At 46.3% G+C, this 15,888-nt stretch overlaps 1 protein-coding gene across 1 annotated transcript in view; it reads right to left on the reverse strand.

Moving 5' to 3' along the window:
* The window catches only part of LOC142313023 (uncharacterized), a 203,665-nt gene that overhangs the window by 131,893 nt on the left and 55,884 nt on the right, over positions 1–15,888 (reverse strand). Inside the window, exon 6 of the mRNA XM_075352010.1 lies at positions 364–505. Coding sequence (XP_075208125.1) covers positions 364–505 — 142 coding nt within the window. The remainder of the gene's footprint in view (positions 1–363; positions 506–15,888) is intronic.

Consider the following 15,888-nt stretch of genomic DNA (forward strand, 5'->3'; position numbering starts at 1 on the left):
AGAAGCGGTCGCATCACCTTCTCCACTGGAGAAGGAGCAAGCTTCAGCACCTGATCCAGTAACGACTGCCCAGGCTACGACGTAATCTGGAGCCGTGGAGGAGGCCGCCGCCAGCGCTGATGAATTCCCCAGGTATTGTGCCCAGTCGCTGTCGGGGACCCGGCAATGCGCTACCCTGAACCAGGTAGCGGGAAACCAGCAGTTGTCACCTGGGAGCTAGCACGGGTGGAGGAGGATACCTGTGGAGGCTGCCAGGCTATCATCACCCAGCTGGCCCAGGAGCAGGGGCAGCGGGAGGCCAGGCGGGTGCAGGCGGAGGCGAGAGACCTCTAGGAGAAACTACGCCTGCAGCTTGCCACCTACCGTGCTCGTGGCCTGTTCTACCAGGGCGTGGTGGAGCGCTTCAGTGTCAAAAGGGGATGGGGTTTCATTGTGGAACTTGGCCTGAAGGAGGGAGTTTTCATCTCCCACTGGGATGTGAGATCCCATCTCCCCAGAGTACACCCTTACCGGGATCAGTATGTGGGTGACAAGGTTGCCTACACCTGGCACTATGGAGAGCAGGGCAGGTATGCCCTTGATGTGTAGATCCTTGCGGAGAAGCCAGCCCCTGCTCCCACTTCAGCACCAGTCCCCCAGCTGCCACCAGGAGGCAGTGCAGGTGCACGGGACCAGTGCATTCAGACTCTAAGTGCTGATCCCAGGAGGCCAAGTGAATCTACATGGCCCCTTTCCAATACCCTGGTAGCTGTCACCTGTTATGCTACCAGTTTGTTGGTTGTTTGACTGTTCCTGATTGAAAACGTTTACCAGTTTTTATGATTTGATATAAAAATGGACCCCGGCTGCAGTACTGGCAATAGCCAAAAACTCTTACCTTGTACAACGTTGCACAAGTTGTGCATCACCAGAGTACACCCAACTAGTGGACCCTGTTTGAGCACCGCCACCAAGGAGAGAAAGGTTGGAGGAAAGGTCGGGGACAGTGATGGCCCAGACCTGGTCACCAAAGGGACCGGTGATCTGCCTCCTTAGAGGGTTCTGGAACCAGGATCTTTGGGTGGTGGGTGCAGGGAGGGGTACTCCAGTTAATGCAATGTTAAAGTGATGAACCGCCAATGCGTGGGAAGACCTGTTTATGTTTTACATGTTGCCATTAAAAATAGAAGTGTAACCAGTGGCGTAACTAGAGTTCAATGGGCCTAGGTGCAAAATTTGGACTCCCCCCCCCCCGTCTCCTCTCACCTCCCTCCAGCTTGGAGTACAGGATAATTATGCTGACACTTGGATCTTTCCCTCAGCACCCTGCCCTCCCATGGTCTTCTATACATATTTTCCTCAGCACCCAGTTTTCCCATGCTCTGAAATCCCTCTTTCCTTCAACACCCTGCTTTTCCATGTTCTGCTATACATCTTTCCGTCAGCACCCAGCTTTCCGATGTTCTGCTTTACATCTTTACCTCAGCCCTCAGCTTACCCTTGATATCAGAGCATGGGAAAGCTGGGTACTGAAGGAAAAATGTATAGCAGAGCATGGGAAAGCTGCACGCTGAGGGAAAGATGTGTTATAGAACATGGACAAGCTGGATGTTGAGGGAAAAATGTTTAGTGGAGCATGGGAAAGCGGGGTTCAGGGACAAATGTATAGCAAAGCATGCAGAAGCTTGGTCCCGAGGGAAAGAGCCATAGGCTACTTTCACACTGCGTTTTGCCTTACGTTCAGTGGTCCCGTCAGGGCATCTGTCCAAAGCGCCCCTCCCACATCCTGCAAAACGTGTTTTGGACGCATGTGTGACGCCCTGGCAAAAACAGGTAGTCACAGTTAGGCCCCCGCATAACACCTTCGCTCATTAGGAAACACACAGCCGACCTGAAACCCTAGTCACCCACTTAGGGAAAGATAGACACACCAGTGGGCGTGACCAGGCAGTTGGAACATGCCCACCGAGGGGTCTAGACAGCCGGGCGGGAAAGCAAGTAGATAAGTTTTAGAGTTCAAGTTGGAGAGGAGCGTGGGCTGGAGCGAGGTGTAGCTCCAGCAGGAGAGGTCCAGATTGAACAGTACCAGGGTAGGAGCCCTGGTGCCACTGGCTAGGTGGCAGACGGTGGTCTCCATCAACAGGAGACGGGAAGACGGCTTGGTGGAACCGAGGTGGACCGGGACAGGATTGTAGCCCGCCGGTACCGACACGGGAAACCGACCCGGAAACCGTAGCACAAGGGGGGTACTCGGACCCTGAAGCCAGAAACCGGAACCAAGCAGACTAGTTAATTAACCGATTGAGGCCAGGACTAGAGGTCCTGTCCCACCCAAAGTCCCTTATAGAAGTCAACAGCCCACCGATTAGGGATAAGAGGTCACCGCCAGGGCCCATAGATCCCACGGGCCAACGTCTGCGGGCACGGCTCCTTAGGCCACATCCAGCCGGGAGCGGACTCCTACGTTTCAAACTGGTAAGTCATTTCTACTTAAAACAGTGCAGAGGACAAAAGATAGAGACCACCAGCTGGGGGGGGGACCCTGAATGCAACCGGACGCGGCATCGGCCACCATCACCTTTGTTTATCAGAGACTCGTGTGTTTTACTAACAGTGAGTACACCAGTACTCTCTGCGGTCGCTATCCCCCGCACCGAGCCACCGGGCCCCGGGACCACCATCCCTGCCCACGGAGGGGTTAACAACTTGCTGCACAACATTCCCCCCGGGCGCCCCATAACTGCAGCGGTGGTGTCCCAATTCACCACGCACCGTGTGTGGCGTAATGAACTTAATACGGCCTAGCCCGTACATCTACGTCCCCCTTTTTATTTGGCGTGTCCTCGAGACCCCCGGGTCCGGAGACCCTCGAGCCACCACCCCAGAAGGCCCGGATCCGAGCAGCGCCGGCTGCTGGCACAGGGGCGGCACACCCCGAAACCTGGCGACATGAACAGGATACTTACCCTTGGCTATTGACTATAATGGAACAGACTACATTAGCGTGTGCTCTGTTTTGTACCATTTTCGTGAATATACGTTTTCTGCAGATGGACACCCGAACATAGTCGACTACGTAATGTAGTGTGCTCCATTACACTCAATGGCCCTGTCAGCGCATGCGTCCGAAACACGTTTTGCAGGGTGGGGGAGGGGAAGTTCGGACGGATGCCCCGACGGAACCACTGATTGTAAGGCAAAACGCAGTGTGAAAGGGGCCTTATTCCATCAGCATCCAGTTTTCCCATCCCATGCTTGTATCTTTGTCCCCCATCCTCGTTTAGGTTCCCATCCTTGTATAAGGCCCCATTCCCTTTTTTTTTTCTGTACATATTTGTGCTAAAAATAACATTATAGATTTATTCATTTTGCATATAAAAATGGTAGTTGTTTTTTTAATGGAACACGAGTTTTGCCATTTTTAGGCTATGTGCACAGTAGAAAATGGAATTTTCTTAAGAAAATTCCGCACCCTGTGAAAGAATTCCGTACCTGCGGCAAAAAAACGCAAAAAAAAGCACCGGAATCCGCATGCTGTTTTACAGCGGTTTGGTGCGGTTTTGCCGCGGGTGGGTGACATGCACATTCTTTTTGCTGGAGAAATTCTGCAGCAAAACCTGTAGTGAAAAAAAAAAAAGTGTGCGCTCACTTTTTTTTTTTTACCATAAGTTTTGCTGGGGAAGGACTGCAACAAGGTTATGAACATTTTCTGCAGCAATTCATGCAGCAAAAGCGCGGCAAATCCGAGGCAAAAAACGCAGCGTGCGCACAGGGCCTTAAGTGTTTTTTTTTGGTGCTTTTAGTATTATTTATGCTTTTTAATGTCTGAATTTTATCATTAAACTGTTGCATGTACACAGTCACTTATTCACACAAATGCAGACATACACACACACTATATTTGTTATATATTTGTTATATACTATATATGTCTGCATTTTTAAACACACTGTCTACACAAAGAAATATGAAAGTTGGATGTCTGACAGCAATGAGGCCCCATCAGCTAAGGACAGTGGGTGAGGGGGAAGGAGAGTGCAACTGTGAGGGGCAAATAGGAGGCTAGGTGAAGGAGAAAAGAGAGGAGTGCGGATTGGGGCAAGAGAGTGCAGCTGTGGGGGAGGGGGCAGGAGAGTACAGCTGTGAGGGGCAAGTAGGAGGATACAATAGGGTAGTGAGGCTAGAGACATCATTCTGGGAGCTCCAGTACTCCCTTCAGGTCACATTGTGTCCTCTGAAGCCTCCTCTTCTGCTAGTGCTGACTACAGAGCGATGACATCCAGGAGCGAGGGATACAATCTCCTCAGAAGTCTCTCATATTTCTGCAGCACCCACTGCACAGGCCTGAAACTCCATAGCAGCGTCGTGCCGGTGGGAGGGGCTTAATCATGTGGATGGGGCTAGCTTTGCTGAGGAGGAGGCAATGATCAGCTTTGTCCCCTCTTCTGATGGACGGGAGGGGCAGAACTTACATGGAACATAGAGCGTCTGTGCTGTATGCTGCGGGAGAAACTGTCAAAGCCAGGGCCCAGCGGGGGATCCACTGTCTTCCAGGTGGGCAGGAGAACAGTGAAATCGCTCTCTTTAATACCAGCAACAATCGCCGGGGGCCGGGTGATCACTGTGCTGCTATTACTGCTCTCCCGCCCATAATCCCGCCCACCTCTCAGCACCGGCTTCAGTGGAAAGAGGTGGGCGGGATTATGGGAGGAGAGAGAAGTGCATATGCATTTTTTAAGCAGCCGGGACATGTGTTATCCCCAGAGTCGGCTGCAGTCACCATGCTCCGCCGCAGTTTGCAACACAGGGTCCAGACTGGGATCAGTGCTGCAATACATGTCAGCTGGATGTGGTACTCTTTTTCACATCAAGCTGAACCAAGTACTGAGGTCCAGGACGGGCCCTTTAAAGCCCCGGGCCCAGTCGCAATTGCGACCCCTGTGTCCGCGATTGTTACACCCCTGAGTGTAATCAGTTTCACACACACAGCCCGAGGACGTGCTGGAATTAACCAAGGGGGCATATAGCACCCCTGAAGCCATCAGGGAGCTACAAGGTTCTGCATCCTCACCAGGATGCAGGGTCTACACCCTAGGGCCCCGGAAGACAAGTAATGGTCACACACAAACACTCCATGTAATCCCAGTTTTCCCCAATGGATGGCCGCCTAGAGGTGGAGCCAGTCCAGTCCACTAGTTGACCAGGTGGGAGGGGCAGACAGTGTACAGTCAGTCAGAGTAGTGAGAGGACCCGCTGAAGCACTAAGAGGTGCGAAACGACCGTCGTCTGTCTTTAGGGGGCCTGCACCGAGCTCTCTCCCCGCTATTTTTATTTGCACTTAACATGAAATAAAGCATCTTGGAATATTGGATGGTGTATGTCGTGGCTTTCTACTCCTTGCATATTGGTCTAGATTTTCTTTTCCTATGCCCCGTGCACCCATCACCTCTGTTTCCATAAGGAGGACTTAAGCTAACATGTTTATTGAGTTATAAGGTGGAGCACGGTTTGATGGAGAAACCACTTCTGTTTGATATATTGCCCACAGTAAGAGATGTGAGACTGTGACTGGGGTTATCTATGACGGCCGGTATGTATCGCCCCGGTTGTGCTCACTCCATGATAGAAAGTAACTCCACTCAGGGGTTAATGCTGTTTCCCTACAAGCTGAAAGAAGGGTTAAAAGGAAACAGGAACAAGGGCGGTGGTGCCGAGTGTGAGGGAGTGAACACAACTCCCTGAGTTCTCTGCCGGAGAGGCACATGTGTACTGTTGTGGACTTTTGTTTGGATATTAAACCATGTGCTGTGACCCTTGGTGCCTGGATCCCGTGTCTTCTGCTGCGCAGCCGACCACGCTACCTCACAGAGAGTATAGCATTTAGGAAAAGAGGCAGTTTCCTTCTCGAATAGAGTCAGAGAAGGTTTCAGACTTCTCAGAGAGGGTCCAGCCTGTGACAGTAGCATATCTAATCTCTGGTCTGAGTGCATAGTGGAGCCTCATAAGTTGTGTGCCCCTACAGCTAGAGAAGCATTATCAGAAGGAACTGACCTGGACACATGATGAAGGACAGCGTCAGGTTCAATAACCGACCAAAGGATGTATACTGGCAAGGCCCTGAGTAGCTTACAGCTTATGAAGCTACCAGGCCAAAATGGAATAGTGCGTTAGCCAAAGTGAGTGTCCCGGTGGGCATTTCCTAAGCTCGGGTCAGGCCGTAGTGGCAAATCCTCTTCCTCTTCCTCTAGGAGGAAATTTGTAGTGCCCCACGGGGCAGATGGTTAACCTACTCGTTGCCGGGCCATTGCGGGTCAAGTCTCGCAGTGTCACGGGTGGCCTTGCCCAGTTCCAGTACAGAATTAGGAGGGATTGTTGAGGATGGTTTGTCGTGATGCCACCTATGGTATGTGGCGAAGGATTAGCTGACACTGCAGGGTTCCTCGCCAGGGCCGGTGTTATGGCAGCCGGGATGGTGTTGCTCCCCACAGGCGGAGCGGGCCCCGGGTGGATGATGGAGGTAGAGGGAGTGATGGCCGTCGGTGCCAAAGCACTGGGGCGGCGATGCCGGTAAAGAACAAGCCAAAACAGTCTCTGCGGGTTCAAGGTGTCTCTTTACTCACAGCTTCTGTTGCCAGCCCAGTAATACCGGTCACCGCCGTGATGGGCTCCGGTCAATCCCAAGCAAGTGAGGGGCCATCACCGGTGTTGAAGAAGAGAAGAGAGACTGTCCTTGATCTAGGATGTTCCCAGTGTAAGTTAGGAACCCTGGCTGAGCTCCCGCTACAAGCCCCGAGCCCTGTGTAGATTGAAGAGTTCCAGAGGTGTCTTGTCAGAACTATGGTCCCGACTTGTCTGAGTTTGTGAGTGTGTTACGCCTCCTCCTAGCCCCTGTGGTGCCCGCCCCCTAGCGGTGCCCTAGCAACTGGAAAGTCCCATGCTTCTTCATGGCCACCCCCCGGTCTGCCACAAGACAGCTCCCCAGTGGGAATCACCTGACTGTATGTGAGGTGAAATGTGGAAACACCGATGATTAACCCCCCCTTATCTGAGATGGATACTGCACCTTAACTGAGGTGCAGTACCCTGTGGCGACCGAAGCCTCAGGGGCGCCACAGAATCATACGTGAAACCAGCACGGGAGGAAATAACGACTTTCATGGATTGTACTGCTAGGCTGAGTTGTGCAGAAATGACCAAGACCCATGAGGAGAGAAATAACCATGATCAAGGTGGAGAAGTTGTGCCTAGCGATGCACTGTGTTACTAAAATGACTAGGAAGTTGTGTGCCCGCTATCTTGTGTATATGGTCGTTGCCGAATAACTATTAAGCAACACTACGTTGTTTAAAGAGAACTAGTGGGCTAATTGTAGGAATGGGTTAACATTGGATCCTGGCCAGCCGAAGCCATCGATAACATGGTCCTGCATGGGAGTATCGCTAACAAGACACCAGCACATAAACGCAGCCAGGAACACAACTTTCATGTAGCAAATGGGGCATCAGAGAACAGCACATCACCCCCAACTACAGCCCCTTGCCAAGCTACAGAGGCACCAAAGACAACTGCTTAAAAGCAGCGACCTGATTAAACTGCTACCAATAAATGAATATCTAGAAAGCACCTAGATGGAAAATGACGGCTGTATCACTGATTAAGTAATAAAAATAAGGTTGCTAATTAGAACAAAATAAAATATCAACTAAAGTTGTGAGCTAGGAAGTAATTTGTCCTCCCCAAAATTGTTGAGCGTGGGTCCATATGATGAAAGATCTGTACAAGTTGTCCCGTGGATATAGCTACTAGATTCATTCTGTCTTTGGTGTACGGCATTACATATTAAGTAGTTGTCTGTAATTGGAGGCACAGGTGTATTAAAATTATACAGGGAATACAGCAGGGTATATATATATATATATATATATATATATATATATATATACATTGCACAGTGTAGACAGTACTGTGTGCACGTGTACAAGTGCATCTTAAATTAGAATATCATCAAAAAGTTAATAAATTTCAGTAATTCAATACAAAAAGGAAAATGCATATATTATATAGAGTCATTACACACAGAGGGATCTATTTCACGTGTTTATTTCTGTTAATGTTGATGATTATGGCTTACAGCCAATGAAAAGCCAAAAGTCAAATTATCTCTGAAAATTAGAAAAATTACCACAAAACACCTACAAAGGTTTTCTAAGCATTTAAAGTGGACCTTTAGTCTGGTTCAGTTACACAATCATGGGAAGACTACTGACTTGACAGATGTCCAGAAGGTAGTCACTGACACACTCCACAAGGAGGGTAAGCCACAAAAAGTCATTGCTAATGAAGCTGTCTGTTCACAGAGTGCTGTATCCAAGCATATTAATGGAAAGTTGAGTGGAAGGAAAACGTGTGATAGAAAAAGGTGCACAAGCAACCACAACCTGGTTAACCAGCCTTACTAGGATTGCTAAAGCCATTCAAAAATTTGGGGGAGATTCACAAGGAAAGGACAGCTACTGGAGTCAGGGCTTCAAGAGCCACCACACAAGACATATCCAGGACATGGGCTACAAGTGTCACATTCCTTCTGTCAAGCCACTCATGACCAATAGATAACGCCAGAAGCGTCTTACCTGGGCCAAGGAGAAAAAGAACTGGACTGTTGCTCAGTGGTCCGAGGTGTCATTTTCAGATTAAAGTAAATTTTGCATTTTATTTGAAAATCTGGTTCCAGAGTCTGGAGGAAGAGTGGAGAGGCCACAATCCAAGCTGCTTGAGGTCTAGTGTGAAGTTTCCACAATTAGTGATGGTTTGGTGAGCCATGTCATCTGCTGGTGTAGGTCCAGTGTGTTTTATGAAGACCAAAGTCAGCGCAGCTGTCTACTAGGAAATTTTAGAGCACTTCATGGTGCCCCCTAGCGACAAGCTTTTTGAAGATGGAAATGTCATTTTCCAGCATAGTATCACTGTGCTTGATTGGCCAGCAAACTCGCCTGACCTAAACCACATAGAGAATCTATGGGGTATTGTCAAAAGGAAGATGAGAGACACCAGACACAACAATGCAAACGAGCTGAAGGCTGTTATCAAAGCAACTTGGGCTTCCATAACACCTCAGCAGTGTCACTGGCTGATCGTCTCCATGCCACGCTGCATTGATGCAGTAATTCATGCAAAAGGAGCCCCGACCAAGTATTGAGGGCATTTACTGTACAGACTTTTCAGTAGGCCAACATTTCTTATTTTAATATCATTTTTTCAGTTGGTCTTAGATAATATTCTAATTTTCTGAGACAATGGCTTCTGGGTTTTCATTGGCTGTAAGCCATAATCATCAACATAAACAGAAATAAACACTTGAAATAGATCACTGTGTGTAATGACTCTATATAATATATGCATTTCTCTTTTTGAATTGAATTACTGAAATAAATTAACTTTTCTAGGTTCTAAGTTATTTTTTTTTTAATCCAATCAATTTTATTGTAGGAAGTTACATTACAAAAAGGAGAAATTCAGGTATCATTGGCAATAATACACAAAGAGAACAACGCTGTAACACGTGGTAGTATCACCTTTGATTATGATCCACATTTCCTGTCACACCACCAACAATCATGTCTGATGCAAGTTGCAACTTTTTTAGGTTAATCAATACCCAATACGTATAGAGTCAACCTACCAATTTACTCTTTAATCCTCAAAACGAGGGTTCCAAACAACCAGAACCAGAGAGTAAGAAAGGAATATAAGAAAAGGGAGGGGAGAGAGAGGTGGGGGGGAGGGGGAGAACCAGGGATGGCTGCTAGAGGCAACCAGGGAGGGGGAGGGGGGAGGGAGGGAATTAGATGGCGTTTCGGGGTAGCCCGAGCAGTAACAAAAACAGAGATTTAAACACCTTGAATATTGACATGTGGTACGGGTAAACTCCCTGCGTAACACTCTCTTTGACCCTATTTGACCCATTTTTAATTATCAACAGTTTGCCCTGGAGACAGATGCCTGACAGGGGATGCATATACAGAGTTTAGCCACGTGTCCCAAATCTGAAGTATTTTGTTTTTGGCGCGGATGGAGTGAGCCAGACAGAACTCGTATTGGCATTGGAGATTAATTCAGTTATATAGTTCAACTAATGTAGGTGTCTTTGGGGATTTCCAATGCAAACTTATGCAATATCTGGCAGCAACTAGAATGTGAACTAATAAACCCCTGGATTCCCAAGAGAACTCCTCTATACCCACGTTTAGCACTGCCAGACCTGGATTCGGATTAATAGGATTGCCTGTCAGCTCACCCATCAGGCCAAACACCTCCAACCAGAACGAGAAAACCTTGGGACAAGCCCACCAGCAGTGACCAAGAGTACCCCATTGGAGGCAGCCCTTCCAACAATGTGGCGAATAATTTGGGAGGAACTGTGCTAAGTTGGCTGGGGACCGATACCATCGCAGTTGTACTTTTTTCAGTTGCTCCAGATGATTTATACACTTGGAATATTTTTGGATATTTGCTGATGCCGTGTGCCAGTTTGAAGGAGAGGTAGAGACACTCAACTCCACGTCCCATTTATTCATATAAGGAGATTTTTGCTCTTCGGGGGGGTTATTGAGCCATTTGTATGTCGAGGAGATACCTTTGGATTTAATTATCTTTTTAAATACCAAAGCCTTTGTTGTAGGTAACAGAGGATTCGACTTTGGAGGAAATTTAGAAGCCAGAAAATTACTAATTTGGATGTGTTGATAGAAACAGCCCTTTAAAGAGGGGTGTTCCCGTACTATTTCATTAAAGGGGTTAACACCCAAATCAGAGTATAGATCCGCCAGCACTGTAATGCCCGATCCCTCCCACCTGGCCAGATTCAAAAAGGGGATTTGAGATTCCAACGACTTGAGGGAAATCTCTGAAAGAGGAATCTGAATCTTATGAATCAAGTCATTTCGCCAGACCTCCAGGGAGGCTGACATGGTGGGAACACACGGGGAGAACCGTGAACGGCTCAAATATTCTGCTTCCATCATTCTTCTGACCGAGCCCTGGCGGGACAGGAAATTTTCAATCTGAGCCCATCTATGTGAATTACCTGGACGCCACCATTCCTTTAGTGATTCAATTAGTAAGGCTTTATAATATGCCGTTATGTTTGGGGTGCCCAATCCCCCTAAGTCATATGGGGGGTATAACACTTTACCTGCAACCCTAGCCCTTTTATTACCCCAGACAAATTTGTTAGTCAACGATTGAAGTTTCATCAGGGTTTTGTGAGAAATTTTGATGGGAAGGCATCTGAGCACATACAATATTTTGGGTAAGAAAACCATTTTAAAAGGACTGTATCCTGGCCATCCAGGACAATGATATTTTTTCATACCTTCCCAATTCCTTTTCGAAATTTTGGGTCAGAGGTTCCAAATTTTCTTTAATTAACATCTGCGATGGTGTCAGCTTAATACCCAAATAAGGTATCCCCCTGTCGCACCATTTGAATTGAAAGGCCCCCTCCAGCGCACTCCTGGCCTCCACCGGTACATTAAACGGCAGTATCAAAGACTTTGCCGCATTAAGCTTATAATACGACACTTTAGAAAAGTTCAATAATGTGTTCACCACTGCTGGAATCGACACTGCAGGGTTAGAACAGGAAATTATCACATCGTCTGCGTATAAACCAAGTTTATGTTCAAATTCCCCAACTCTTATACCAGAAATGGCTATGTTTTTTCGTATAGCTTCCGCCAGAAGTTCTACCACTAAAGCAAAAATAGTGGGAGACAATGGACTCCACTGGCGGGTGCCATTACTTATTTGAAATTTAGATGACAGAAACCCCGATGCCAACACTGACGCATTTGGGTAAGAATAAAGGGCTAGAATGGATGACTTGACTTTCCCCAAGAACCCGAATGTTGTTAGAACTCTCTCCAGGTATCCCCAGTGCACCCTGTCAAAGGCTTTTTCAGCATCAAGAGACAGGAATGCACTGGGTTCACCCGATATCTCCACCAGTCCAATCAAGTCAAGCATCCGTCTGGTGCCATCCTTAGATTGCCTGCCTGTCACAAAACCAACTTGGTCTGGAGCCACTAAGGTCGGGATCACTTTATGAAGTCTATCTGCCACTAGTTTGGCATAAATTTTTACATCACAATTTAGGAGTGAAATGGGCCTAAAATTACCCGGGGTGTCTGCAGGTTTCCCTGGCTTGGGTAGCGTGATAATAATCGCTTCTAAGTTGTCTGGGGAAATTGACCCTTTATTTTGCCAAAAATTGAAGGTTTTTAACATAAAGGGGGACAGAGTGGATGTAAATTGTTTGTAATATTCGTATGGCAGCCCATCGGGGCCCGGGGCAGAGTAAAGGCCCTGTCACACACAGAGATAAATCTGCGAAAGATCTGTGGTTCCAGTGAAATTGTGGACAATCAGTGCCAGGTTTGTGGCTGTGTACAAATGGAACAATATGTCCTTGATTTCACTGCAACCACAGATCTGCCAAAGATTTATCTCTGTGTGTGACGGGGCCTTTAGACTTAGTCATTTTGATGGCACCTAGGATTTCATGTGTAGTAAAGGGAAGATTAAGTTCCTCTAATTGCTCATCTGAGACCCGGGGAAGATCCAAGGTGTCTAGGAAACCCTGTATATCCACTTGAGTCGGCTGTGACGTATTGGAATCATATTTTAGATTATACAGGGCCTCATAGTATTTCACAAATGCTTCTGCTATTTCAATGGGATGTCTAGTGATTGTTCCGTTTGGGTCCCTGAGGAATTCTATTTTAGATTGCATCTCACGTTTTTTCGTCCTTCTTGCCAATAAGGACCCCACTCTATCCCCCATAGCATAAAATGTCGATCTATTTTTTTTAAGACTATGTTCGTATTTTTGCAGGAGTAGGGATCTTAGTTGGAATCTTTGGGTTACAATTTCTTTAGTCAAGTTAGGGGTTGCTTTGGCTTTAGTCAGGGATTCAAGGTGATGAATACGGGTTAATATATATTTAATATCTGCGTATTTTTGCAGTTTTTGGATGGAGGCTATTTTTATGAGCTGCCCCCTGACTACTGCTTTATGAGCAGCCCACAGGGTCTCGTCAGAAATTTCCCCATTATTATTAAGTTTGAAATATTCTGTTAACACTGACTCTACTTCATCATGTACCTTCTATAACCACATATACCACATTTTTTGTAGAACTCAGGGTAGCACCTATCAATCATAGAAACCACTTATATCCTTAGAAAGAATATTATGATGCTCATATTCCTTAAAAATTCATCTTTATTTGTAGCAAAAAATATTAAAAATTACAGACATGGACAATAGGGTACAGCAAGGAAAGAAGAACTACCACTACGACTCCCATTCATTGGGGGGAAGGAGAGTGGGGGCCAGCAAAATTTCTCATATATAGAGCAGATCTTATTGACCAGGGAGCATAAATGTACATACAATTGTCCTAAATAAAGTATAAGGTCTCTGTACGTGTGGGGTTAGACCAATATCCAGCTTGGTAGGCAGACATCAGGCTGTCAGTATCAATCTCACATTATTTATTAACCTAGTGGTTTGCACAGTTGACTCTCAATCACCATTTCTATCCACAAATCACACTATCACCATATGGCTGGCACTCCTCATATATAATGGGAACCATTCAGCAACACTGACCACCAGGAGTCTAGTATATAACAGTATATAGTATATAACATTCCACCTGGTCCATATCTCTCACAGTGATACTAGGTTAATAAATAATGTGAGATTGATACTGACAGCCTGATGTCTGCCTACCAAGCTGGATATTGGTCTAACCCCACACGTACAGAGACCTTATACTTTATTTAGGACAATTGTATGTACATTTATGCTCCCTGGTCAATAAGATCTGCTCTATATATGAGAAATTTTGCTGGCCCCCACTCTCCTTCCCCCCAATGAATGGGAGTCGTAGTGGTAGTTCTTCTTTCCTTGCTGTACCCTATTGTCCATATCTGTAATTTTTAATATTTTTTGCTACAAATAAAGATGAATTTTTAAGGAATATGAGCATCATAATATTCTTTCTAAGGATATAAGTGGTTTCTATCATGTACCTTCTGCCTACCAAGCAAGCTGGTATTCAGTCTCCACCTAGGGGAATTTTGAACATTAAAGCTACCCTGAACAGACAAAGAGATTGGCGCATGATCTGTTCAGGTAATTAAACCAATATCAGCTGCCACACAATTACTTATAGATTTGCTGTCGACCAAAAAAAAAATCAATTCTACTGTATGAGCAATGCCTGGAAGAGAAGAATGTATAGTCTCTTTCTGATGCGTGCAAATATCTCCAGATGTCAAGAAAATGGAATTCATTGATGAGATGCTTAAGTTCCTTAGCATTTGGGATGCTGATGTTAGAGCAATCCATGGAGCGTATAACAGGTATATTAAAGTCTCCACAGATGATTTCCGCCCCTGTGGCAGTATCTTTGAATGCTTGGAAAAATTTCCTAGCAAAGGTCAATTGTGATGAATTTGGGGAGTAGACTGTTGCCAAGGTATAAGGGATGCTGTTGATATAACAAGACAAAATAATATATCTTCCATCCGCTCCATAACTGACATTTATCAATTTAAAGGCCACTGAGTTCTTTATTAAAATGGCCACTCTTCCTCTTTTTTTGAGTCATTAGCAAAAAAGGTGTGTTGGAACCTTGGATGAAGTAGCCGTTTATTATTTGTGGAAAGAAGGTGGGTCTCCTGAATGCACGCTATATCACAGTTAGATGCCTTCACCTCTCTCCACATCATTGACCTTTTTGCTGGGGAGTTGAGTCCATTCACATTAATAGACAATATCTTAATTCTCATATTGGAGCCGCAGGGGGGGTTGAATTCCTAGGAACGCCATCAGGGATGAGAGGGGCTAGACCAGCAAGGAATTGAGAGAAATTTCCAAAAAAAATTAAGGAACATTTGTGAGAAGAGGAACAAAAACAAAAAAGTTCCAACAACACCGGTTTGCCCCGAGTAGGGTGCCCGGTGTATAACCGCTCGCCATAGGCGAGAACATCAGGGGAGCTACGTGACATCCCGTGTCACAGGAGCAGGGACAGCAGGTGCCATAAGCAGGAAGGAGTCCCAGCTAAGCTGCTGACCATTCAGGGTTAATACTGTCTGGAGAGTCTCTTTGATTTTCTCGCCCACCAGGGTTTGGTGGGTGGGCTATTCCCCAGTCATCCAGCAATTTGCCCAGCTGAGAAGGAGTATGACATATGTGAGTGCCTCCATCTTTGAAAATTATCATCTTCACCGGAAAACCCCACTTGTACTTGATGTCTTGATCTCTAAGGAGTTTAGGAAGGTGGGCAAATTCTCTTCTTTTATTAAGAGTTGCAGCAGAAAGATCTGGGAAGATTTTTAGTCCCATGAAAGTGTCTGGCAGGGCTGGACTTCCCCTCAGTGTGTGCAGCACAGCTTCTTTTGTTTTATAGAAATGAAGTCTAGCCAGGACATCTTTAGGCAGAGCTGGATCTATGCCTTTGGATTTAGGGACTATGAATCCTGTCCACTATCAGGTCTCTGGTGTCCCATCCAGGAAGTATAAGCTGCAGAAACTTGTGGAAGTATTCCTGGAGGTCTTTATCTGCTACTGATGAGGGAATCCCTCTGATTTTTAGGTTATTTCTTCGGGATCTGTCCTCTATATCACTGATTTTAAGTTTTAGGCTATGTTCACACTAGAAAAATGATTTTTCTTAAGAAATTTCTTAAGAAATTTCTTAAGAGTGCACCTGTGTTAAAAAACGCCCCAAAAACGCACCTGCGTTTTCGGTGCGTTTTTGGTGCATTTTGGTGCGTTTTCGGTGCGTTTTTACCACTGGTTGCGCCCTGCGTTATTGTGCCAATTATATATGGCAA

This window comes from Anomaloglossus baeobatrachus, chromosome 5, assembly GCF_048569485.1.
Source record: "Anomaloglossus baeobatrachus isolate aAnoBae1 chromosome 5, aAnoBae1.hap1, whole genome shotgun sequence".
Taxonomy (NCBI): domain Eukaryota; kingdom Metazoa; phylum Chordata; class Amphibia; order Anura; family Aromobatidae; genus Anomaloglossus; species Anomaloglossus baeobatrachus.